The sequence below is a fragment of the Rattus norvegicus genome, chromosome 3 (genome assembly GCF_021556685.1).
Source record: "Rattus norvegicus strain SHRSP/BbbUtx chromosome 3, alternate assembly SHRSP_T2T, whole genome shotgun sequence".
In the NCBI taxonomy this organism is placed as follows: Eukaryota; Metazoa; Chordata; class Mammalia; order Rodentia; family Muridae; genus Rattus; species Rattus norvegicus.
In genome coordinates this window covers 146327499-146354448 of record NC_141536.1, presented here as the reverse complement: position 1 = coordinate 146354448, position 26950 = coordinate 146327499, and the positions used below count along the sequence as shown (strand labels likewise).

The 26950-nt window shown below is 51.0% G+C and overlaps 1 protein-coding gene across 1 annotated transcript in view; it reads right to left on the bottom strand.

The window, feature by feature from the left end:
* The window catches only part of Ctnnbl1 (catenin, beta like 1), a 159889-nt gene that overhangs the window by 1448 nt on the left and 131491 nt on the right, over positions 1-26950 (bottom strand). The window contains 4 exon segments of the mRNA NM_001024870.1: positions 5470-5542; positions 5671-5808; positions 18326-18406; positions 20325-20422. Coding sequence (NP_001020041.1) covers positions 5470-5542; positions 5671-5808; positions 18326-18406; positions 20325-20422 — 390 coding nt within the window.

Genomic DNA, 26950 nt, shown 5'->3' with positions numbered 1-26950 from the left:
CTGGCCTAACTATGACTTGCAAGAAGAGGGGGGAATTTACCCAGCATCAACAGTGAAAAGAAACAGGGGTGAGGCTGGTCCCCAAAGTGGCAATCAGCAACCAAAGTACCCTGCCCTTGTCTACTCCTAACTTCTGGGAAATCTGCTCCTGGAGCTTCCCAAAGCTGTTCCACAGGGCAGGCCTGGGTGCACTGCTGTGTCCAGGCCTCAGTGGCCGGGACAGGCGTGGGGTGGATTGGGCACTTCAGAGCAGTTCTCAGAAACACATGCAAGCCAAGGGCAGGGACTAGACGGAGACCCACAGGGAGCTGGCCATCCCAGAAGCAAGTTCCACCACCGTCTCCTGCAGTGTCTCCGGCCACAGCCTGGGCCCAGACTCCATCTTTGTTTCTGGAGTTGTGGTTAGAGCAGATCGTGTGCTGGCTACTGCGGGTTAGTTCAGCTGCTGCAGCAGCTGATAAATATTGAACAGATTCCTCCCAGAGGTCCTGGGGAGAGTTCTCTTTGCTGCTCGAGGAAGGGAGAGGAGAGATGCTAGCTGAAGGGAGACCTCTGGGGTAGGGAAGAGAGAGCAATGGAGGACCAGGGAAAGGGAGGGAAGGAGGGGTGGGCTAGAGAGAGGGGGCCATCAGCACCCTTCCCTCCTTTCACAGCATCTGAAAGGCTCTCAGAATAAGGGCTTCGATGGAGCTCTAACCCGGGCAGCAGTGCTGAACGCATAAATATTAAAGCAAACTTTAGACAGCAGGTTTACCACACAGACATGGAATACAAGCTGTTCTGTGTATGTTCAGAGGGAGAGGGGTGTGGGGAGGGCAAAGAGAAAAGCTGTTTTCCAGGCAGGGGTCTGGACCAGTGCGGCTTACTCAGAGCTCCTTAGGAGATTCAGGGTGGAGGAGGGAGGGATGGGCAGGCCAGCGTCTCCATACTGAAGACCTCATTGACACACACCAAACACGAGACAGAAACTGCCAAGGCAGGTGCCTCAGGTTCACAGTGCCTGCTTGACAACACTGGGGTTGGTGACTTGCTTTAGCAGGACATTTGCAGGGCCAGGGGAACTTATTAAGGATACCCTCTAAGAGAGGAAACTGCTATTGGTGCTGATGGGCCACATGGCCATTTTAGCTGGCTGGTGAAGCACCCACACGACAGTATCTGGAGGCTGGACGGCATTGGCCACAGCTTTGCTGCTGGTTCCTCAGTCCAGGTCAAGGAAGAAGGGTCTCCATGTAATGAGCACATCCTCGCTCCTAGACACCCAACACACTTCAGCCTTACAACAGGCACCAAGTGACATGGGACATGGGTGACACCACTCAGTCCCAGCAGTCTTGGTGTCTCTATGTGCTTAGTGGTCATCTTGCATTCTAGGGCTTCTGGACGACCACAGGTAACACAGGATAAAAGTGAGGCTGAGCCTGGTCTGGTGTCATAGGCCGGTAATCACGGCTGCTCAGGCAGGAGGATCACAAGTTCAAGCCCTCTGCCGGGGCTACAGAGGGAGGACCCTCTCAAAAATAAAACAAGAAAACCAAACAAACCCCTAAAACCAAACAACAGAGTCCAAGAAGGGTGGCTAAGAGCATGTGTGTGTGTGTGTGTGTGTGTGTGTGTGTGTGTGTGTGTGTGTGTGTGCACGCGCATGCGCTCATGAGCATGTCAGTGAGGTACGACTCTTCCTTTGAGATTGGCTTTCCGTCAAAGCCTAAAGACCCATCTTGGTACACAGCTCGCTCAGTGGTGAACATGCCCTGCTTTGTGCCAGAATCAAGGGTGGAGGCAGGAAGCCACCACTATCCTGAGGAGCCCCTGGGGGAACTGCCCTTATCAGTTCCTTCAAGAGCCTGTGGTCTTCAGGCCTGTCCGCCTGTTTGGGGATGGCTGGCCCAGGGAGCGCCGAGTAAGCAGTCTGCAGAAAGCAGGGCTTTAATGAGCCATCAATTATTCTGGTGCTCTTGGCACCCCCCAACAGAAAAGGAGGGAGGAAACCATGAAAAAGGGGACTAAAAACCCTGGGAAAGTCCCCTGCTGGGCCTGCCTCATCAGCGGTTTCCTGAGACCTCCAGGGACACATCAGCTGTCATCCTGCCAGCAAAACTTAGGAAATATGTAGGCCATAAAATCAAAGAAAAAAGCTCTCATCTAATTAGTATGTTAAAAAAAGGAGGCAACCCAAACTGAAAAACAAAATTAAAATCAAAGAGGACAGAGTGATGAGCTGGTGTTCTTTATGAGGCTTTGTTTCCTCACTCATTTTGATGGTGAAGGCTAGGGGAGAGGGGGAGGGGAGAGGGGAAGGGGAGAGGTAGGGATGAGAGGGGGGCAGGGCAGGCTTCTGGGGTGGCCTGCACAGAGCCAGCCCTGATCCTCTAACCTTGACACTGACCTCACGCTGCCAAATGACAGGCACTGAGGGTCCTTCTGTATCCTGTAAGGGGGGTCATAGATATGGCACAGGCTCTGGATCACTGGGCACAGGAATAGGCTCCCCCTGTCATGTAGGAGGCAGGGTGGCCCACAGGAGGGGCTGAGACCCTTTCATTATAAAGGTCAGCATCATGTTTCAGACCTTCTTGACAAAGTAATGGTGTCCAGTTCCCTGCTGCAACTACTGTCACCCACGCACTAATGGCTTCAAATATCCAAACCATCTCCTGTGAGCTCTAGTGAGGTGCCTACAGGCTGCTGGCAAACAGGGTGACGCTGTCACTACATATATCCCAAGCTCACTATGGACCCAAAGAATTCATAACCTGTCATCATACCACTGCCTCACTGGTAGGATCAAGTCCAGATCACGACGCCTGCCTGCCAGGACTCTGGCCCCTGCTCCTTTGCCAGGATGTGCTTGGCTATTCACTGCCCTCCTGCCTGTCTGCTTCCTCTTGACTCTAGTTTACAACTCTTAGGTGACACCTAGCACACTGTCTGTGATCAGCAAGGAGGAGGAATGCGCTGTCTCTCCTGCACTAGAGGTGGATCTGGGCCAGAGCAGCGTCCACTGACTAACTGACTTGTAAGAGGTCACTGACCCATCTGTGTTTCTCTGATCTGCCTACTCCAGGAGGGTATGCGCTGGGGACACTGCCCAGCTAGCACCTGAAGAGCCAGGAGGGATCTTAGGAGACGTCATTGCCATTAATCCCTAGGAGGAGGGCTTGGATGAGCAGTGTTGGAACACTGTTGAGTTCCTATTATGAGCCGCTGCCCCAGGAATTAGGAGACATGGTGGATAAGTCAGTGACATGCCGCATACCACGGAGCTTCCCCTTTAATGCATGAGACAGATCAAATGAGTAAACCAACACATGGATAGAAACAATTACTGACTGGTAAAGGGCTTGGGAGGAATACAGACGGAGAGGAGCCCATGGACTCAAGACAGCATCAGGAGGCAGAGTGGGCGGGACTTCCTGTGGTCAGTGCCTAGAGAACCGGGCTTGGAAGGAGGGTGTGGGGTCTGGTCAGAGGTGGGGGGAAGGAAGGCATAGCAGAGAGCAGATGTGCGGGCCTCTCCCCGGGGCCCAGACCCACAGTGAATAATGCTGTCAGCACCTAGGGTGAGCCAGCACAGAGGGTGGCGGAGGCTGGCTTGAACGAGATTATTTTGAATGACCTAAGGTATACACAGAACTGTTCAGAAAGGAAAACATCCACCTACTACGTTTCAAGCCACTACCAACATTTTCCCCTTCCTGGAAGCTGGCTGTTTTGACTAAAGGGATGGAGATGCGGGGAGAAGCCCGGGAAGCAAGATAGCAGAGCCGAGGGTGATCAAAAGCTCTAATTGAACATGTAGGCGTTGGGAGTAAATGGCAGTTACAGGCTGGAGGTGCGGTCCCCCCAGTCCCTAGGAGGAGGCTGGCTCACACCAGTGAATTCCTGAGGCTCTGAGACTGAAGGGAACACCCAGGGTCCCCCCCAGGGCCAGGGCCACCCCACCCTCTTCTCTTTGGAGGTAAGAGCAGATGCTAAGGCCTCACAACTGTCCGTCATCGGCATGGACACCGTGGGTACCACGCCTGCAGCCTGGCAGGGCTGCACCAAGCATATGGCTCCCAGCCCCGGGCCTTCACTCACTGTTCTTTCCTCTTGGAATGCCTCTGCCTCAGCCCCCAGATCAGCCTCACGCCACTTCTCTTTCCAGGCCTCCCACAGGCCTTCAGCTGAGCCTCACTGCTGGTAGTGATGAACATAGTTACCTAACGTTTTATGACCACCATTTAGTGAGCTTACTGAGACTCAACAGTCCCCATCAGCTGCCACAGCCACCTTCTTCACCTGCAGGTACAAAGCCTGGGTCTCCGCCTGAGGTAACACAGCCATCGCAGAGCCAGGAGGCAGATCTGGAGCTGGCCTCACAGCCACCGTCTTTCCTTCCTCGCTGAGATGCAAACCTCAGTCAATGTAGCCCAACTGTTATCTAAGCAGTGTGCAGATCAACGTCCAGGAGGAAAGTGTCTCTGTCTGTGCTCTACCAACCCGACAGGACCCTGAACTGTGGCGCCATCCTGGACATCTAAGCCCATCCTGTCCTGGTCAGTGCCGAGCCAAAGTGGCCCATGTTGCTCCTGCAGCCTGAGCTCAGTACAGACAGTCTGCCTTGTGACTGAGGCTCACTGGGTGACCAGAAGCCTCTCCAGAGCTACTCTGGCCTGGTCAGGTTCAGAAAAAGACCCAGGAGCACTTGGGAGATAACCTCGAGAATGAAGGGAGGAGAAATGCTCACCTTTAATGCTCAGTGCAAGGCCAGCAGCGCCTTGCTCAACCCTCCCACACTTCTCAGCACGAACATGGGAAAGGTACGGTGCTGGCTCAGGGTGAGGCGAGCCTTGTTAAGCCACCACCTCAGAGTCACTATCGGCCTGCAGAGCCACAGCTGCATCTTGTCATGTCCTCGTCCTCTGAACTACTCTATGCAGCCAAGAATCACCTTCTTATTTTCTGTTTGCTGTGGCTTAAGTGTAAGTGTAAGGGGTACCTGTTTGTGTGTGAGTGCATGCTTGTGTGTGCGCATACATGTAGAGGCCATAAAGTCAGCACCTTTCTCAATGAACCTGAACTGAGGGATTCAGCTAGACTGGCTGGCCAACAAGCTCCAGGATCCTCCTGACCCTGCCTGCCGATGTGTGCCAGGCCTTGCGCATGGGTGGTGGGGATCTGAACTCAAGTCCTCATGCTCTGTGAGGCAAGCACTGTATTGGCTGAGCCACTTCCCCAGCCTGTGTGTTTGAGAAGCAGACAGTCCTGAGCCCTGGTGCCTCTTATCTGTGTGTTTAGGTTGTAGAGCTGGAAGGGGAGAGAGGTGGCGGGTGGACTGTGCTTGATGCGGATGACCCGGCACAGTTAAGTGTAGAGGAACTTGCACTGTCTAGAGCATCTGAGGCACCAGTTGCTGGGGACATTCATGGGATCCAGCGAGCGCGAGCGGCCCCCAGAGGTACAACCCAGCAGCACCCGACTCACCCTTGATGATGTGCCTGACGATCTTGATGGAGCTGCCACGCATGTTCAGGATCTGGTGAACTCGCTGGCGAATCTAACAAGGACGGCAGAGAACGGGATGGGGAAGTACAGTGTCATCCTTACCCCTCCCGACATGGAGGACCCATAGCGAGGGGACTACAGGAAGCACTGCGCTTCTGTCCATGCGGGTGGCCCTCCTACCTGGGGGACATTGGCATTGCAGATCTCCGCCATGATGTAGCAGATGTGCTGTAGGATGAAGAGGCCGGCATCCAGGCGCCGCAGGTAGAACTCGTCCTCCATGTCATTGTCTATGATCTCCCCACGCCGCACTATGTCCTGGAAACAAACAAGTACCGGATAGCACTGGGCGAGGCGAAGGATGAGTCTCCAGTCTGGTCACGCTACACAAAGAGCAGCACCACTCGGCAGGCAGGGAAAGCCTCTCCCTCTGTCCTGAAGCATCGTCCTGGTTCTCCTCACTCTACATGGACCATGGAGGCCACAGACACAAGTTCAAAGCTCAGACCTCCTTTCTGATGACTTGGGGCCAGAGTGGCCTCACTCATCTGCACATTCATTCCGGAAAAGCTGAAGAGAGAACAGCAAGCACCAGTTTCTCTCTTTTTTAAAAATTTACGGCTTTCATTTTGTTTTGTTTTTCCAAGACTGGGTCTCTCTCTATATCCTGGGATTAAAGGTGTGTGCTTACCTGGGGGCGGAGGACATGGCTTAGTGGTGTTTGGCTATACAAACCTGAGGACCTGAGCACATGCCTCCAGTGCCCAAGGAAAAAGCTAGCATGTGGGTGGGTACTTGTAATCAGGGCTGGGTATGGGGGTGCAGACGCAGGAGGATCCCTGGAGCCCACTGGCCAGCCAGTCTAACCTGGTTTAGCGGGAGACCATGTTTCAGAGAAAAAGGTAGAAAGTGATTATGGGAGACATGTGGACCTCTGCCCTCCATGTACATATGCAAATATACTTGCACACACATATTCAAACAAAAATTAAAAAAATAAAGTGTTTGACGAGGCACGGTACTGAAGTGTAATGACCACGTGAAGGGAATGAGTGGCTCTTTTCCCGCTCTCCTCTCCAGGAAATGACTGCTTCAGCCTACCCACTCTTTACGCTTCACACGAAACTTCTCTGTCAGACACACACTCGTCCATCCTCGACCACAAGAACCCAGTCGCCTTCTCCCCAGCCTGCCCAGTGTCCAGGTAACAGCACTGGCATATGTGTCCCTAGCTTCTGCTATATCTGCGACAAGATACAACTGTCTCATTGTTTCTCACAAGTCCATCATCCCTCTACACCTCCAAAGTGATGACAGGCTCTCTCCAACACCCGCCAGACTGTCTATACCCTTCTTCTTTTGCAGCCAATTCTTATTTAAAAAAAAAAACAAAAAACTCCCCCAATGAAACAGGCTTATAGAGCCACCATGCACACACCATGCCATTCTCCCATGCATGACCTGTGACACAGTTTTACTGACCACCCTGGAGTTCAACACTGCAGCACTTCTAGAATACCACCCCTCCCCCAATCTGTCGTCAAGCTGCACAGACTGCTGGGAGAATTCTCACCCCTATCATGAGCTTGGCCTCACGATTCCCTGACATGGACCCTGAATGTCCCTCAGGTCCATACTGTTTTTAAACAACCACTGAGATGACATGACCTCTCCCTGTGCACCTCAGGCACAGACTGTCACCATCCATGTGGAGAGTCGACATCAGGGTGGACTGTGAGCTCTAGGACGCTGGGTGGGGCTCAGGGTGAATAGACAAAAAGACTCTGCTGTGGGCCTGAGTGCGGACAGTCTGCTCCAATGTGGACCAGTCTAAGAGGCAGGAGCTGGGCCCACACTTGCGATGACAATGGCCCATTTCCTAATCCCTGGCTATTTTTATGGCCATGGCTCCTTCTGACAACACAGGCTCCTGTCAGTGAGGGAGCCCTGGGGACACTAGAACTGGAAGGCTTAGCACATGGCCGTCAATCTCCAGCAGGAGCCCTTCAGAGACCACTTAGTCGCAGATAATGCACTTCTTTATTTACCCGGGGGGCCAGCCTACGGCAACGCAAGGCTACTTTTCATCTCACCCCTAAAGGCCTGTCTACAAGGCAGAGGGCTGCAAGCTGGCTCTGCCGGGATCACCGCCAGGAATCCCCAGCCTCACTCAGTAGCCAACTTCTTGGTAATCTGGTAATCGTTAATGCTCACACAATAGTCACAGAGCAATGCTGATGTCACAGTGTTTATTATAAAGAGCCTCACTCTCTTCTTACACAGATCCTAACTTCCTGTTCCAGGGGGAGGCCCAGGAACCAACCTAACTTCCATTCACAAAAGCATACGGTGCCCGTACTGTGCATTTCTACATCACCATAGAGTTTAAGGTCTTATTATACACACATCTCCTTAGGAGCAAAATTAAAGGGGAGAGGGAAGGGATTATTAATCCCACTGCACAAATCAGAAACTAAGGCACGCAGAGGTGAAATTGCTCATTATTCATAATTGCCCGTTAACAGAATACAGACTCCCTGAGGAGGGGACACTTGTCGGATCCACCTCTCTGAGGAGATGAGTAACAGTATGGTTCAGGACCTGGCCTTAGTAGATGTCAAGGATCTAGGAACAGGAAATACTACCCTAAGGCAAAGAAGACAGAAAGAAAAGTAAACAGGGAAGAGGAAAGAGAAGGAAGGAGGCTCCCAGAGGGACTGGAATCCCTGTACTCACCCGCCCACACCTAACTGTGCCAGCTCCCGTGCACAGAGCAGGGACTGCAGAGGCTCTCATAGTGTAGGGAGCTTAACACACAGGAGTGAACCATTTCTGAAGGCAGCACGAAGACAGGACATGAGTCCTGCATGAATCCTGTAGGACCCAGAGACCTGACAAGGCCTGAGGGAGCCGGGAAAGGCTGAGCCTCTGAGCTGGAATCTGACTGAGTCTCATAAGACATTCTAGACACAAGAACAGGTGAATTTCTATGATTCTGATGAGGCCAGCTTGGTCTATATATGAGACCCTTTCTCAAAAAAAAAACAAAAAACAAAAAAAAAAAAAACAAGACAAAACAAAACCCAACACCAACAAAAACAACCTATTATAAAACAAACAGCTAGAAATAATGGTGAAGAGAGGCCGGCCTGGTTGGCTTGGGAGAGCAAAGTGGTGTGCCACGCACAGACAGAACAGGGGGAGGGAGCAGGGGAGTGGCTTTGTTTGCGAGCTCCCAGGAACCAGCACCTCACATTACTTCTGATAGATTACTATGAGATAGGATCACAGGAGGTCATGGGAATAGTGATCACTCCTGGATCACCCACCCATGGAAGGGAGTAACTGAGCCCTGAAGGTGGCCTTTGGTGGCAGGCACTCACTCCTTACTCCCCACACCATCGTTACACCAGCTCAAGCAGGGCCACCTCCCAAGGCCAGGCTGGCTGCACTGGGATGCAGACCTGCACCGGTGTTCTCCACATCAGTAACCAGCAGGCACTGAGTTCAGAATAACAGAGATGATAAACAGCCCAGAGCTCCACAATGAGGCTGGGCCGGCTGCTGGTGTTCCTCTCAAGGGCCCAGGGCCCCAACGGTGCTTCCTGACACACTTACTTTTTAACTGGACAGGACACTGTGCCCCAGGGTTCTCCATGCTGTTCTGTAGAAGGCACAGACCCAAGAGAGCAACGCCAAGCTCCACCTGTCCCTCCTCCTCTTTCCTGGAAGCATCTCTGACGTCAGTCCATTCAATGCTCAACTCCAAACACACAGTCTTAGGACTGACTGGAACATAGAATCTTCAAGTGCAGAGCTGAGAGAAGACGACAGCTCCTCTCCAGGAAGGGCATGGCCGTCACCGACTGTGCTGAGCCAGGGTGGCTTCTGAAGGCCAGGTGTCCACCCTAGCAGGTTCAGAAGAGCCACAGAAGTGCTGTGCAGTGAGGCCCAGATTTTGGGATGGCACCTCATCGAAGCAGTTACCATTCTGGGCTGAGGGTTTGGGGAAGCAGAACGCAAGCATATCCTACTGCTTACGGGGAAACCAAAAGAAAGTTTCTATGTCACTCAGACAGGAAGCAAGTAAGGTTGGGCACGAATCTTTCCAGTCCCCCTTCCTCTACCCTTGGTCTTGCTATGGATGGACATGGGTAACTTAGAGCTGATTAATGAACTTCTGACTCCTTTTCTTGATTTTCCAAGACACAGATTCCTAGACAAGAACTTGATTTGTTTACCCAGCATCTTGGCGTCACAAAGTAAACATCTGACAGACACTCTAAGGGTGCCTGAGACTCCCAAATGACTGTCACACAGCACAAGTTGTACAGCTGGCTGGGACCTGTGTCTGGGGAATATAGAAGCTTAAGGACTGAAAATGATCACTGTGAACTTCTCCATCCAATGCCTTTCCTGGTGAACAGATCCCACAGTGATCCAGGGTCTCAGGCATGCCAATGACTTTGCTCTATGGGCAGACAAGCAAACCCACAAAGCAGCCGAGATACACTGAACAAAAGCCCAGGGATGGGTGAGGCACATTTCCTGGACAAGGAACAGAGTGCAGTGAGTGGCCTTTGCATAGTCTAACCTGCAGCCCAGTCTTTCTTTAGCACAGTGGCACAAGCACTAAGCTAAGAAATCATCCAGCACTGAGGTACCTTCCTAGCCACTCAGGACTTCTGCCTGTTTGAGGTTGTATAGATAGATGGGTTTAGGGTGACGGACGGTGGTGATCAGGGGAGCCAGTTCAAGAAATGCCTGGTGCTGGAGTCAACATTAACATCCGAGCAGGGCATGGCAGTTAACCATTCAGATCATCCTCCCACAAGTAAATTAAATCTCCCTACAACAAACACACAGCCCCGGGGCCTGCCCCTGCACTAGGCAGATAATTCACAAGCAACCTGGGTATGCAAATCAAGTGCTCCTGCGCTGGGACTGTTAAAGAGACAGTCCAAGGGTCCGGGTGCACATGCCTCCCCGTTTAACAAGTTTCAGGACGAGAATGTCTCCGTATATTGGCCTGCACACGGAACAGGACAGGAGTTAGGTTTTAAAGCCTCTACATGGGAAGTGAAAGTGACTGCCTTCTGTCCTGTGTGGCCCCTGGTGGGCATGGGCAGCAGGTTTCACCTTCAGACTCCAGAGGGAAGGCCTGAGACGTATCACGTGACCACCGCAGACCTTCAGTGGAGAGTCCAGCACACTTCCCTGGTGAGGCCCTTCCATTAGTCTGTTCACTTTCAGCAACCCTGGCAGTTTTCTGAGTGCCAGGCTGCCCTGGATGAATCACATTTCTTCCTCTGAACCCCAAGAAAAGCTATGACTATATCCACATTCCACACTGGAAGCTCAGGGAAGAGAGGCCCACACACTGGCTCCAAGCCTGTGTCCCCTTTCATAGCGCAAAAGAGTCTTAGTAGCATGGACCCACTCCAGCATCAGTAGATGAGCATCTGGGCACTGTCTTTAAGTTACATGGGAGCTAGTGTAAACCAAGAGCATTAAACAGAGGGATTCTTGGCCTGCCTTTCTCCCAGTAAAGAAGAAACTTAGAAATGAGAGGAGGGCTGGGATGTGGCCCAGCTGGAGAGTGTGCACCTCCTGCCTCATGCTTGTGACACCCTTGGGTTTGAGTCTCAGCCATCTCATCGTGGTGGCACACTCCTGTAATCCTATCACCTGGGAGGTGGAGGCAGGGGACCAGAAACTGAGGGCAATCCTTGGCTACACGGCAGAGTTTAATGCTGGGCTGGCACACATGGGGCTGTGTGAAAGCTGGTGGGTGGAGGAGGAGAGACTTAGCTAGGCCAGAAGATTCCATATTCAGTTTGGGAGACCGAGTGAGAAGACACCCTGCGAGGCTTTGTTTTGCTCACTCTGTACACAAGGGCTGGGATAAAATCTTAGATGGTAATTGAGTGAATGGTGCACTGTAAGTGGAACAGATTGCGGCTCCCAGCAGCATAAGCCTGTCGGAGGGTTGCTAAAATAAACAGATTCATCGCCAAAGATGCCATGGAGGGGAATGTGAAGCGTCAAGGTGCTATTCCTGCAGGCTGGTGTGTTCTCTCTCTCAGCTGCATCTCCACTTTAAATGCTAATCTGTCTTTGGAGGCACAACCAAGCCACCAGTTCCCCTTGCCTCGTTCTGGTCACAAGCCCTTGGAGTAAGTGCTCTGAGGATGGCATTTCTACTCTGCCCTGACAGGTAGTGAGCTATCTCTAGCTGAGGGAAGGGGACCAGCATAAAGAGGTGGCTGTGAACCCTCCACATGCAGCCCCAACTGGAAGTGGTAAAGGGAGACAAGATGCAAACGCCCCCAAAGCCCTTCCTCCAAATGCCTCTAACAGGGCGCGGATCCTGGCAGACTCTTCTCAGCTGGGGAAGCTGAGGCTAGGGATCTGGGGTTGGGATGTGTGCATAGCTAACAGATAGCATCTCCAGAAGAACTCAGGGCTCTCAGGCCAGGGCCCCGGTCATAAGGAAGAGGCTGACTACACACAGCATATGTGCACGTGCCAGGTTCCCACACACGGCCTCACTCTTCCTAACAAAGGGAACTTTCTACGTTGTGTGGGGCAGAGCTGGTGCTTAACCTGGCTATACCAGGCTCCACAGTTCCACGGTGCCTTCTTTCCCTAAAAACAAACAAATAAACAAATAAAACCCCAAATACCCAACTGCTCACTTTGCCAGCGGAGAACAAGCCAACCAGTATTGAGAAGCAGAATTTCCACCATAGCAGAGAGTATCAGACAATGATTCTATTGGGGGAGAAAGTACAAGCAAACTCTACCAGTGAGGACTGGGTTGGAGGCCAGAGCCACTTGTGACAATAATTCTGAAGAATAGCCTCCTTTCTTAAGCCGGGGAATATCCGTGCTTAGGTCCCACTGTGTAAGATTAGCACTCTTATACTGATGCTTTCACCAGTGAGCAAAGCGAAGCAGGGAGTTCAAGGGAGGTACTGTGATCCACAGGCTGGAGGAGAACCAGAACCTGTGACCACTAAGTCTCTCATCGCCATCCTGAGGCTGTGGTGCAGATGTGCTTAGGTACCTAAGAGAAGCTCCGGACATTCTCAGGGATGGATTTGCTAAGAACTGAGGGAGAATACTACTGCAGCTGCTTGATATGACAGACAACACACACACACACACAGACACACAGACACACACACACCCTGATGACTGTCTACACACCCAAGCCCTGATGGCTTCCAAGCGGCAGCCATATGCAGCAGAGGAGGGTGCAGAAGAGGTGGTGCAGACATAATGGACAAGCATTCTGCAGGTGTTTTAGCCTCCGATCTGAGATTCTTTTGCCTTTGTCTCCCAAATCCTGAGATTATAGATGTGCACCATCATGCCTGGCTCTTGCAGATCTGAGAAAGCATGAGTCTAGGGGAGGAACGTGTAGCTTCTTCATGTAGTGATGGGTGTGGAATGTGGCAGGGTCTGGTTCACCTCTAAGCTGATGGTATCACAACAACACTGGTTTGACTGTGTGTGTGTGTGTGTGTGTGTGTGTGTGTGTGTGTGTGTGTGTGTGTGTGTTGGGGGTGGTCTCTGGGTAAGGGTGAGGAAGATCCACAGAGCACACTCCTCGAGTTAAGGAGACTAGTAGGTAGCTGCTGTGTGAAAGTTAAGGAAGTGACTATGGTCACCTGCGATGCAGCCTGTGGCAGTGAGAAGGAGATGGGAGCCACTGCAGGTCAAGCTTGTCTGGTGGATGTGTGACATTAAGCGGCAGATGGCTTCCAGGGTCTGATTGGTTACACTGGTGAATGGCCCTAGGGTGTTTCCACTCTAGGAACCCCATGGCTTGGGTTTGCACTGAATGAATCAGAAAGCCTAAAAGAGACGTCCAGGTACATGCTACGGACGGGAGGCCCTGGCACAGCCCTGACCCTCACAAAGCCTACAGCAGGCCTGGGAGGTGGCATGGAGGTGAGACATTAGCCTCACTAAGTGAGCACTCAGGTTCAGAAAGGCAAAAACCAGTGCTCAGGGCCACGCTGTGGGGCGAGCACGAGGAGTGGAGCCAGATCTCAGACCCACTGACTTCTCTTCCAGTTACTGATTGGAACTGACTGTCAGAGAAGCAGGAGCCAAAGGGGCCGTGGCTGAAACGGTGGGCGTCCAAAGAGAGAAGTTGGAGACAGGAAAAAGGCACCATGAAGCTCTCCCCTCTCCCACTACCTTCTACCGGCAAGCTCACTGGCTGAGTCTGTGAGGCACTGGTTTAAAGATGAGCTGAGAGGAACTCTCAGCAGGATGAGCTCTCTTTTTTAAAGCAAGCTTTGGAAGCTTCCAGCACAGTTAGTAGAACAGTGGAAGCCAGATCTCCACCCGGCGCTCAGGGTCACGCACCCCACATGTTCACCCCACCTTTCACACCCCTCTTCCACCCAGTCACCCATATCTTCAAGTGAGTTCTGGAGGCTGAAGAAACAGCCGGTCTGCTTAAGATATCAAGTCCTGTGGATACTGTTTCATTACAGAGTCCATCTTTTTCTTTGCAGGATAAAGCTGGGAATGATTTAACTGTGGCAAAATTAGCATGCAATTTGTAAGTCATTACGGTGCGAAGTATGTGGTGAGAACACTTTATTGAATAAACCTGCTGAGTATAATTTTCCCAGGAACTAAGAAAGAAAAGCCTCTCTCTAAGGCTCTCCTCCCTCTTTCAGAAATCCCTGCCAGCACCTATCTAATTACGTCTTGCTTCTGAAGGCAGCTTCTGTACGCTGAACCCACAGGGATCCTGGTCTTTTCTGGGCTTCAGCCTGTTTGGGGAGCCCAGTGAAATCTGCTGAGACAAGCACCCTGGGTATTTACTGATCACGAGGGCTGCTGCTTGCTGAAGAGTTGGAAGCATTACACGGCCTTTAAAAGTTCAAATCTTGTTAACCAGGAGCCCCTGGGGTATGTCCAACTTCACTCTGGAGCTCAAGGACACTGCGTACAGCGGGAACACACTGGGCACCAACCAGCCCAAGGCATGGACGGCGCTCTGTGCCAGTTACACATCATTGTGGTGATATACTATGAACGGAAAATGCATAACATAATCTAGTGCTGGAGGAGTCCCATACATGCTCCTAAGCACACGTGTGTTTCCTCAGCGCAGACGGCTGCAGGACTGGAGATGCTGCTCCACAGGAGAGTGCTGCCCGGCATGTGCAAGGCCCTGGCTTCCATTCCTAACACTGCCTGCAGCAAAACAAACCAAGACCCACACCAACTGAACACTATGGTGCTGTTGCAGCTACATTAGAATCCACTTGTACGGACTTATGTGTTTTCACCGAGAGGGGTTGTGGGGGGTTTTGCTGTTTTGTAAACTAAGCATTACAGGCAACAATGAAAGTTATGGAACAATGTGGGGGTATTTTTATCCTTAACACCCAGGGGGCAGACAATGAACTCTCTCAAGGAGCAGTGGTCCTTTCCTCAGGCTCAGGGTGAAGATCTAGAGACCATGCTGGGGCAGTGTGGCCATGGACACCTTCAGTCCCAGCACTGGGGAGACTGAGGCAGGTGGATCTTTGAGTTCAAGGCCAGTCTGGTCTACAGAGTGAGTTCCCGGACAACCAGGGCTACACACACACACACACACACACACACACACACACCCACTTCAGACAAACAAAGCACAACCAACCAACAACAAAAAAGACAGGCACAGAGGAAGCAAACAAGTACACTGTCTACCAGCTATGACGGGACAGGCTTTATGCCAGGGACTGCATATTTCTGTGAGGAGGACACAGATTTCTCTGAGATCTGACCTCACAGGAGGCAGGAGGACAGGGCTGGAGGTGTAGGGAAGCAGAGAATAAACTCTGGGCATCAACAGGGACCTCCCAGAGGAAAGGACACAAAGGCTCTCTCTCTGCCTGTCTCCTGGGTGCTAGGTGTGGCATTCCTTCTGCTATACCGCTACTACCCAGTTTGTGTTAGTTAAACACAAACGGCTACCATGGGGAAAAAACAGAGGTCAGGGCAGTGAGGCTATGTATCCTGAGCAGAGAGCCGGGAAAGGCCTGGCTTACCTCTTCCTCTCCCAGGGTTGGGAGGAGACTGAGAAACCCCATCCCCACTTGGTGTGCATGGGGAAGGATCAGAGTTGCTAGGGTGGCTTGAGCTCCCTCTGGATCCCTGGCCCTCCCCAGCAGCACACACCATACTTGGGTTTCTAATTGGCACCATCTTTGGCCAGTGCCTGGTCCAGCACTTGGCCCAGAACAGGAGTCTGATCAGCATTTGCCAAATGACTGGATTCTCTCCATTGAATCTTGGTCAAGTGCAAAGCACATAGAAATGCACAGCTCTCAGAGAAATGGAGGTTTTCAGGGAAAGGTTAGGTTTAGAGACACTGGAAAGCCAACATCTGACTCTGTTATTTAGAGTGGGTATCCTTGCTGGCTTAGTGAAATATTAGACAGTCATTTCTTACTAATCTGAGGGTCACTGTCATCCAGTGTGTTTACATCAGCAATGTTTGCAGAGTTCCCACTTGGTGGTAGAACGTCTGTACTGGGAGGAGGGAGACCAGCTGTTTATGACTTAAGAGAGAGGACAACAGGAGGAAGGGGTGAAAGGGAGGTTCTGTTGCTCTGTGACACAACACCCGTGAGGTGGCTTCATCTGCCAAGACAGCCCAAGTGCTGGCAGCAAATGCCTCTCACCAATGTGCCCCTCCTGCCTTGGCTCTTGGAGTAGCACAAGGCTGCTGAGCACTAATGGCCTTGGAATGTTTGCCAGAGCCCAGCAAATCGGCCTTGGCACCGAGGAGACAGCTGTTTGTCAGTGAATGGCAGGGCCGGAATCGGTGGCACAAGTGGCCTGCTAGAGGCTGGGGGTGGGGCTGCAGCCGTCACTCTCCCTCAGCACTAACCAATTCCACGCCCTCTTCACTGCAGATACCGGATCATCTTCAGGGACGCACACCAAGGACCCTAACAGCAACATGTAAATTGTTCCCAACACTCAAGTGGTCTTCCTTGGAGTGTGTAACCCAGTTCTAACAAAGCACCTGGCTGCGCCCTTACGTGAAACATTAAGTTAAAGGGAACTAGCAGTCACACGAGGAACAGTGACAAGCCATGACTACTACTAACTTTAAGATGGTGTATCTGCCTCCCAGGCTTTCTTCTGCTACTTGAGATCTGCTCCAACAGGATCTATGAGGGGCCGTGGCAGGGCTGGAATTCTGGTAGTGTCATGGCTGCTCCTACACTGATCTAGAGAATCTTCATTTGTGTCTAGTTGTCATTTATGTGGCACTCTATCAGTCCCCTGGGCTCCTCAGGTTCCAGACGGAATGAAGGAGCGGGTGAGGAGTGTGCCTAGGTGCCTAAGCGCAGCTGTATCTGCAGCTGTACCTCTGTGAAGAAGAGAGTCCCTATCAATCAATTCAATCAATCAGCAAACACCCGAGCACTGACCAGGCTTAGAGATCACAGGCAAGTCCCAACAGTTACGATCTACTGCTCTGCCAAGGTGGACCTGTGCGTGTGGGAGAGTGGAAGTGGCAAAGAAACAAGTCTCAGGCGCCTATGCTCACCCCAGAGGAGCAGAGTTTTGCGGACTGCTGGGGTAAGCGCCCAATACTCCTGCTAGAGAGGCTCCAAAGCTTCCAGGGTCTCTTCGAGGTGAGAATTGAGAGATCCAGAAAAATCAAGATCACAAGGAAACTTGGGGCTGCCGCAGACTGCAAAAAGCAGGAATGGGCTCACACTGTATTAGAGCTACACACTGGAGAGTGTCCGTAGGTCAGAACACAGTCCGTAGGTCAGAACACAGACTGGACAATGGGCAAATGTGAAAACTTGCTCTAATTAAGATGTGTGCTGAGTAGGGCCTAGGCCTGGAGACTGATACAGAGGCAGGGAGATGCAGGGGAGGGAAGCAGCTAACAGAAGGGTAGGTATGGCCCCTCAAGAAGGAAACCCAGCCAGGCTCATGGGTTTCCTAGGTCGCCAGCAAGCTGCAGCACCAGAAGACAGTACAAGGTAGGCCAACCTAGGGCTTGGCCTGGCCACAGAGATGGAGTCTTTATTCCATGCGTCTTCTGCATATGGGCAGCTGGATCTACTGACTTCCCAGCTTCCTCCTGCTCTTACGCTGGGATCCCATTCCTTAGAATCACATTCCCCCACTTCCTTAGGACAATGACAGCTAGCAACTGACCAATACAACTTGGTCACCACGGTACCAAATCCTGGCACTGTCCTTAGGCACGTTTCAGAGTTATGCTCGTATCAGATCTTGTCCCAGACTCCTAGGATGACCTTGGCTAGTCCTACATCCATCTTTCTAAAAACTCACCACTTGTTGAAGGGTAGTTACACTGTGACTGTTAATCTTCACAGTTAACTGGATTTAGAGACTTGGGTATGAGTGTGAGGCTGTTCTCAGAAGGCAGATCCACCCAGCATCGTCCCATGAATAAAGAGAAGAAAGGAAGAGAGGCACCACCCAGCATTCGCCTCCTTCCACTTTGTGACTGCAGGTGCAATGTGACTGCAGGCTGCCTCAATCTTTTGCTGCAATGCCTACGGACAGACAGACTGTACAGCCTCAAACTGTGAGCCGGCACGAACTCCTCCCCCCTTAACTTGTCAGGCATTTAGTTAAGACAGTAACAGTAACTCACACATATGCACACCACACCAGCCTTTGGCTCTGCTCTTATGACATTAGGTGGCCTGTGGCTGCAGGTGCCTTTGCCCTACCTGTCCTATGTAGAGAGAAGGCACCCAAAGGACCACATGGAGTGTGTGTCAGGAGTTGTCAAGAAGTGGACAGGGGTACGTACATGTTTCTCCCCTTCAATCTTCTTGTCAGCCACCTGCATTGCACCTAGATATTTAAAATGCAGCTCCATTAGTCTGTCGACCTGAAAGAGAGACACAGGCAGGGGTGAGGGGGGGAAGAGCACACTTCCTGCTTCAGAGTCACTGCTTGCAAAGGACGGCCCACACCACTACCTCTAACATGGGGATGGACCTCAGGGACATGCTCAGAGCAGAGAGAGGGGCAGCTGAGAACACAGCACTCTCCCAGCATGCATCGGCTTAAACGTGTGCACCGGCACAAAGAAAGCGGGCTGGCCCCTCTGGGGCCTCTCTTGCCTGCCCTCTGGGACGCCTGAGAATTCTGGTTGTTACTAGCAACTAAATAAGTAAACATTTGAGTCCCTTCTTGCAAAGAGAAGGTGCTTGAAGTTACATACTTGATATTCACTTAGAACTTAGATTTCTTTTTTTCCAACTGAAACCTTTCATGTTCAGATTCTGCCCCAGAGCTGATCTTTTTTTCAATAATAATAAAAAAAAAATGCCCGAGTAAAATCTTTTTAGTTGCTTTTGAGTTGGAAGAGAGTGCCAGAAAAACTCCTTCAGCAACTCGAGAAAAGACTTTGACGTCTGTTCAGAAATAACTTGAGTCAGTTTTCAGCTTAGCAGAGCCATCTTGGAACAGAGCCTGGGGACACTGAGTGGGTTTGGAAAGGTTCATTTTCCCCAAGACCTTCAAAGGACAGAAAGTGCCGCCGTGACGCCGGCCAGACTTCTGACCTATCCGCCAGGCTGGCACCACTGCGGCCTCTGGCAGGCAGTATTTTTCTGCACAAGAGCTGATATCATGTTGCTCTAACAACATAGCCACTGACAGCCCAGGCAGATCACTCTCCAGCCCCAGCCCTTGGCAGCAAAGGGTGACTCGGTGACTTTATACATTTCCCTCCACATGTTTCTATGTCTATGATTTCCTTAAACCATGAGAAACTGTCTCAGGTAACAGGGGAGTGATCTCACTCTTCCTACAGTGTGTGGAATCTGAACACAGTCACGACTGCTGAGATGCTCCATGCTGTGGTTCATTGCTACTGGGCAGCACAGAGAGCTGAAGGTGGGCTCAAAGAGGCAGAACAAAACAAGACCTTCTGAAGACTGTGCCCCAGCCCTACTGTGGCTACAAGCAGGAATGCAGCTATCGTGTGATAAGCCTTCCTTCTACTCCCACGGAACTGCCTACCACATAGGGTTCAAGTCCCAGCTCTGGTAGTATTGGTGGCATGTTCTGGAAACTCATCTAGTCACCCCATCCTGACTCCCCAACCACTGAGTCTTCTAGAGGAACACGCGTGCCTCCAGGTTTCAGCTGGGGGAAGTGAGGCTCAGAGCGGCACACACTTTCCTGCATGTGGCGGTCTAAGGCAGATGGCAGGTGTCTTCCTTGGTTGTTCTCTGCTTTGCTTATTGAAGCAAAGCTTCTTGTGGACCCTGGCTAGTCTGGTTACCAGTGAGCCAGCTTGCCCTGGATCTCTTGTCTTGGCTTCTGAGTGCTGGGTTACAGGTGGCAGCCACACCGGTCCAGCTTTTACATGGATTCTGGGTATCTAAAGTCTGGTCTCCAAGCTTTCAGAGCAAGTGCTTTTATCCACTCAGCCATGGCTGCAGCCCATGTATCTTGAAAGCAGCAAAGCCAGCATCGACTGCAGACCTCTGAATCCAAAGCTGGTGTTCTCAATCACCAGGCTGTGCTGTGCACCCTCCACACTCTGACCTGAACCCTCTGGACGTCTCCTCTATCCCCAAGTGTCCACTGCTGCCACCCAGGAGTTTCTCCAAGGGAAGTACATTGAACACAAGCATGGAGGCTTGTAGAACCGTTGGGAGTGAGTCAAGGCAGTAGACCTGTATTCGGGAGAAGGTACACTAGGGCAGAAGCACTTGGCACCAGCACCCTCAGGTAAGGGGCTGTCTCCACAACACTCTGCTCCTGGCCCCATATGCACGGTCACAGTCACCCACCTTCTCACTGTCGTTCTCCGTAAATTTATTCAGAAGCCGGGTCCGCTGCTGCCCTCTCAGGTTGCGCAGGAGGGAAGCCAGGATCGAACAGACATGCTCTGGGGTGGGAAGGAGAGAAGAGAACACGCTGAGATCAGAGCAGTAATTATCCCTCTTCAGGCAGTCTGCTCTATCAGAGGAGAAAGGAGGCATCGCTGACTGAGACTATTGATTAATAAGACAAGAGCGTCAACTGTGTCATCAGAAAACCGAACTGATCTTGGCGAGCCGCACAGATACAGTCAGAAGGATGACGTCCTCAAGGACAGAGTGAGCAAGGAGACCAAAGGGAAGTGAGAATTTCTATCTTGCCGGGAATTAATTGACTTGTATTGTCCACAACAGAACCTCAAACTAATCCCCCACTTACAGAAATGACCTGTGAACAGAATACAAATACCATCAGGACATGAGTGAACGATAAATAAGAAATGTCTGTCACTTCTCAAATTGCCTTGTAACTTTCCCTGGCAACTGCCCTGGCATGAAGCAGGTAGGCGCCCAAACTGATGCACTAACCCCCACTTGATGCTGAGGGGAGCTGGGAGGCAAGCATTTCACACTGTGTCACCCTCCTGTGCCACCGCAGCTCAGTGGCTCCCTCAGAAACAGCTATCCCAGCCCTGCAGAGAGGACAACCACAGGATATGGCACAGGCTTCAGTGATGAAGACAGTTTTTTCTTTAAGCACCACAAAAAAATTCTCAAGCGAGAGATGGCTCGGTGGGTAAAGGGTGGTTGTGTAAGCACAAGAACCCAAGTCCACATCCCCAGAATCCACATAAAAGCCCCACATGGTAGGGCATGTCTGTAACCCTGGGGCTTCTACAGTGAGGCAGGAGGAGGGGACAGAGGATCCCCAGAAGCTCCCAGGAGGGCTGCCTGGCACGTGCAGCAGCGAACAAGAGACCCTGCCTCAGACAAGGTACAACGGGAGGACTGACACCCACGATGTCTTCCAGTTCTACCCCTGTGCCACGGCTGGCACATGTGTGTGCACCCCCCGCCCCCATCTATAACTGTAACATGGCCCACACATGTATGTGAACCTCCCCAACCAGCTCCATACGTGTATTGTGGACCACACATGTGAGCACCCCCCCCCATTTAATAATTCTTCAATAATGACCTTGAAAAGGAGGTCACAGACACCTACTTATAAGGCAATGACCAAATTTATTTTGAAATAAATTGCTGGTGCTGGAGAGATGGCTCAGAGGTTAAGAGTGCTCACTGTTCTTTCAAAAGACCAAGGTTCAGTTCCCAGTCACACGGGTGTCTCACAACCACCTGTAACTCCAGCTCCATGGCATTAACACCTTCTTGTGGTCTCACTAGGCACCCGCACATACTTGGCATATATGCATGTAGACATACGATTGGGGGGGGGGTTGAAGAAACAGGTCAGCGGTTAAGGGTACTGCCTCTTCTGTAAGCACCAAACGCATACATGGTACACAGACATACATGGAGACAAAACACCCATACAAATAAGATAATTTAATAATTAAATAAAACTAAATGGGAAAAAATTGCTCAGCATGGACGACAGCTATCTGGCAACCCAGGAGCACTTTCACTTGCAGATGCTACTCAGAATCCTGAGTTCTGTGACGGTGAACATCAAAGACCCACTGGGAAGCATCCCATAGGTGCCTGTGGCATCCTGTCCTTGCTGAATCTGTGTCAGCGGTAACCTCAAGCAAGAGGTCTCTGTATCAAAAGTTCCCCCCCAAAACAAAGAGCTGGCCTTTGTTTGGAATGGAACTAACCTAGCATGGCCTCAATTCAGCAGAGAGAGCCCAGAGAGAAGGTCCTAGACCAGGATAGACAGTAGCTAGGGATGGGTCTTCATGGAGTCTGAAGAAATGATGTGTCCACTAGAGTAGGACAGAGGGACAGAAGTAGTCCCCATGGGACCAGGACCAGGGCCACTGGGCTGGGGACTCAACTTTTCCTGGGTTTCAGCATCATCTGATAGGTTATTTCTCCGCTGCCAGGGAAATGAGCCAATTCAAACCAGATTAGATAATATTAAAGGCAGGTTTATTGAGGAACTGCGAGTTTAGTAGTCCCAAGGACCAAAGCCAGGGAAGTCACTGTGAAGAAAGGCAGGTTAGGGGAGGGAGAGAGAAAGAGAAAAAGGAATGTGCATGTAGAGAAAGGAGAAGAAGAGGGAGAGAGATCAAAGTGTCTGGATTATATGGAGAAGAGCCTTTGGGAGAAGGGCAGCCCAGCCCTATGGCTGGGGGAAGGGTATGCCAGGTATAGACTGAGGGATGCTGGGAGAACCTGGAGGCCAGATCTGTTTTGATATGTAAAATATGCACCTCAGTCCCTGGTCTCAGGGTCTGAAACCAAACACTTAAGTCTCCAACAACTCCTTTGTTCTCAGACACCTGCAGAGCTGTGCTCCTCCCGTGTCTTCGGAAACCATTTACATGCTAAGACTCACAAACTTGGACCCATAGCCAGACCTGCCCTTTGAATGTCCATTTAAGTCACACAGTCTACAGCGTTCCCCACCGCTGCCTGACAGGTATGCTCACCTTAAAGAGCCTACAGCAAGGCCTTGCCCTCCCTCCCCAGCCTGCTCCATTTACCACACAGTAACCAGGCTCTCAAGTTTCTCAAGCCCCTCAGCAGATCCTTCATGGAGTCACCTTGCAAGTTCTCCCTTCAGATGTGACCCCAGCTCTATACCATCACGACTGCCACACACCCCCTCTAGTCCGACACCCTCACCCCAGCCCACAACACGCACAGCCTGCTACCAGGTGCCTTTGCTTTTGTCCTTGCCCACGGGCAGTCTTCACGGAAGACCACAGTGCTTCTTCGGCCTGACCGCTGCTTCTGACACAGGTGCTCCTACCTCGAGGCCTCTGCCAGAAATGTTCCCCACTAGGTACCCCGTGCTTATTCTAAGATTCAGGGGCCTCAACCTTTCCCACTAGACTCCCTCTGTCCACACTCTTTGAAAACGCAAAGCTCTAACACGGGCAGTCCTGGAGTCACTGAGTGTCCCTTCTCTCTCCATCACACGCTGCATGTTTACTGATTTGGCTCACCACCTCCCTTCAATTAGAATAGACAATGCATGAGGACAAGGACTCCGATCTGCTTTGGTCACTGCTTACCCCCAGCTCCCATCCAGTCTGGCATATACAGCAGGTGTTTTGGGAAACCTTGGCAAATGAATGGAAAGGAAGCAAGCTCTCTGTATGAACAGCCAGAGCTGTGGTGGCCCCCAACAGACCACTTCCGAGTTCTGGATATCTTTTTAATGCCTTCGTACTCTGGGTAGAGCACCCAGCCCAGATTCAGAGGCAGGCTGCCTCGCATGCTGAACAGGAAGAACCAGGCTGTAAAAGGCTCTCCCTAGCAGCAAAGCAGGGTCATTTTTGAAGGCACAGCGAGGGGGGGGGGGGCAGGGAAGCAAGGCCGAGCTTGGAATGAGCCAAGAAGAAAAGACCAGAAGGTAGAGTGTGGGACACCCACAGTTCTGCTATTCACGGCTGACTGAGCAGGGACTCTGCTCCCTTCGGCTGGTGAACAGGTGTGAGATGGGCCGTAAGGAATGCAGTGAATCTCATACACTCAGGCCTGAAACTTTGAAATTACTTAGCCCAGCAGCTGGGAACAACCTCCATGTATATCTACATATAAGGCATCAGACAGCCGCAGAAGGAAGAGAGGAACATCAGACAGTTCTCATGAAGTGTCTGAGACAACCCACTCTGCACGGATGGGAAAACCCATGAGCAGAGTGGCTCACCTCCACACTAGTTGGTGCCAGAAGTCTGTATGACCCCAACTCAAACGGCAGATGTGTTACTTAGATCTGCGTGTGCAAGAAGTGAGTGCTCCGGGCTCCAGACAACAGGGCCCCTTAAGCTGAAGGAGATCCTTAAGGGTCGAGAGTATAGATTGACAACCACTGTGCAGTGTGCCAGGTGGGTGACAGCAACTTGGTAGGCATGGGACACTTGGGAGCAGAGGACATCTGCCTAATGCTTCCCACTGGAAAGCAAAATCAAAAAGCCTAACCCTGGTAACCATGGAGAGAGAGGAACCAAAGGCCACTGGATGGAGTATAAAGCACACGTAGGTAAGACACCCCCGCCCCCCACACCACCACCACCAGTGCATTTAGAGCCGGTGGCAGAGATGAGCTCACATCAAGGTTTAATACCATCTCCGTGGCTACATTCCTCCTGCAGACCAGCCCTAGGAACCCCACTTGCTCTCCCAAGGGGAGAAAAAAAAAAAAAAAAACGCAAAGTACCTTGTGTACATTCTCAACAGAGAATTGATATTATACACATATATGTTCCCAAATATAACTGACCTCACCAGCGCAGGCTTTCTTTTTTAAACAGCTCTCCAGAATGCCACTGAATTTCACTAGTGAGCCATTTCTGGGTATTTTTGGTAGCTTCTAGTTTGAGATTTTTCTTTTTCCTTTTTCTTTTTTCTTTTTTCGTTATTAAGGACAATGGTATTCACATGCTGTTGGCATACTTCTGCATGTTTTTTCCTTATAATATATTCTTAATAATAAAATATGTGACTAAAATGTTGTATCTCACGAGCTCACCTCCAACACACCATGTGTTTACACACACAAATACATACTGTTAAGGATGTCCCCCAGACAGACACAGACACACACACACACAGACACACAGACACACACAGACACACACACACAGACACACACACACAGACACACACACACAGACACACACACACAGACACAGACACACACACAGACACACACACACAGACACACACACAGACACACACACACAGACACACACACACACAGACACACACACACAGACAGACACACACACACACATAGACACACACACACAGACACACACACACAGACACACACACACAGACACAGACACAGACACACACACACACACACACACACACACACACACACACACACACACACACACACACACACACCCTGCCCTTGATTCTCAGTGTTCAACATTCTTTTCCAATGTGTATGAACCAGGAAATGGCAGGATACCCTGCAATACCTGATGGGAGTTCGGCCTGGGTGACTCAGAAATCTTTTTTTTTTTTTTCCCGGAGCTGGGGACCGAACCCAGGGCCTTGCGCTTGCTAGGCAAGCGCTCTACCACTGAGCTAAATCCCCAACCCCGGTGACTCAGAAATCTTATCCTTGGCACCTGAAGCTGAAGACCTAGGAAAGCAAGAGGGGCAAGCCCAAAGGCCTTAGATTTCTGGCCAGATATACTAAGGCCCAGTCTTCGGAAGGCTGAGAGCCCTGTCTGAGAGCAGGAAAAGATGGCTGTCTGGCCCCTCCTCCTCCTCACTATTATTTGGAGTCCCCCCCCCCCCCCCCACTATTATTTGGAGTTCTCAATAGATTGGGTGATACCCACCCACACTGGTACTCAGGCACCTGATCCAAATGCTAATCTGTCTCAGAAACACTCCTAGGCACACTCAGGTCGCACTTCATCAGCTACCAAGGCTTCCTTTAGCACAGCCACAGTAACACATGACAGACTCATAAGATCATGTTTGTTTTGCTTCCCCTGCCAACTTATAGCTTTCTTAATTTTGATTTGTAAGGGATCTTTGCAAATTAAGGAAACTACCTTCTTCGTATATCTTATGAATGTTTTCCTTAGTTTGCCATCTGTCTTTCGGAAATTCTTATTCAAAGGCAGGTTTAGCAGCAGCGGACTGTTCTGCTCTAACCCTGCTTCAGATGTCTATTTGTGGGCCAGAGGCACAGCTTGGTAGGCAGAATGCTTGCACCACATGCTCGAGACCACAGGGATGGGTTTGGCTCCAGCACCCTTCTCCCCAGTCTTACCTGGGAGCAGCTTGCAGCCTTTAGTGCCCTTCTCTTACTTGGGAGCAAGTTGGCACCTCATCATGAATTTGTCGTGTGTGTGTGTGTGTGTGTGTGTGTGTGTGTGTGTGTGTGTGTGTGTGTTTTGTTGTTGACACACCTTACAGCCAAGCTATGAGGAAAGTGCTAATTTTACCTTGTCTTGTTAACCTAGAACTGAAAGCCCAGAGAGGTTTAGCTTGCAATCCCACGCCTGAAAAAGTTATCTGACTGCAAACTATAACCAACCCCTTGGCTCTTAAAGAAGGAAGAGAGGAGACCAGAAACCGACCCTGCCTGAAAACAGTCCCCACCAGGGCTCACTGTGCCCAACAGGCAGACACGATGTAAATGTGGATTTATAAAACCACAGTTTTAATGAGGCTAGAATGAAGCAAGAGACCATATGGAAGGAGATATGAATAACAACCCATTTCCCCTACTTTACGGGATTAAGTCTTCCCAGAAGCGATTTCTTTCAGAGTCTAAATAAAGACGAGACTTTGTATCTTACAGTTCTACAAATCTCGAACCAGAACGCCACTCTGCAGTCACCTCCCTTTGAATCCCGTGGATTCTGATGGGTAAGAAAGTGACAAGGGATTGTTCTTTATATACCTTACCAAGAGGGCAGGGGTGACTGAGGCCTGGGAAGGCGTCTGGAGCACTGTTTCAAGTAGGGGAATGTGGTCCCTGAAAGGAT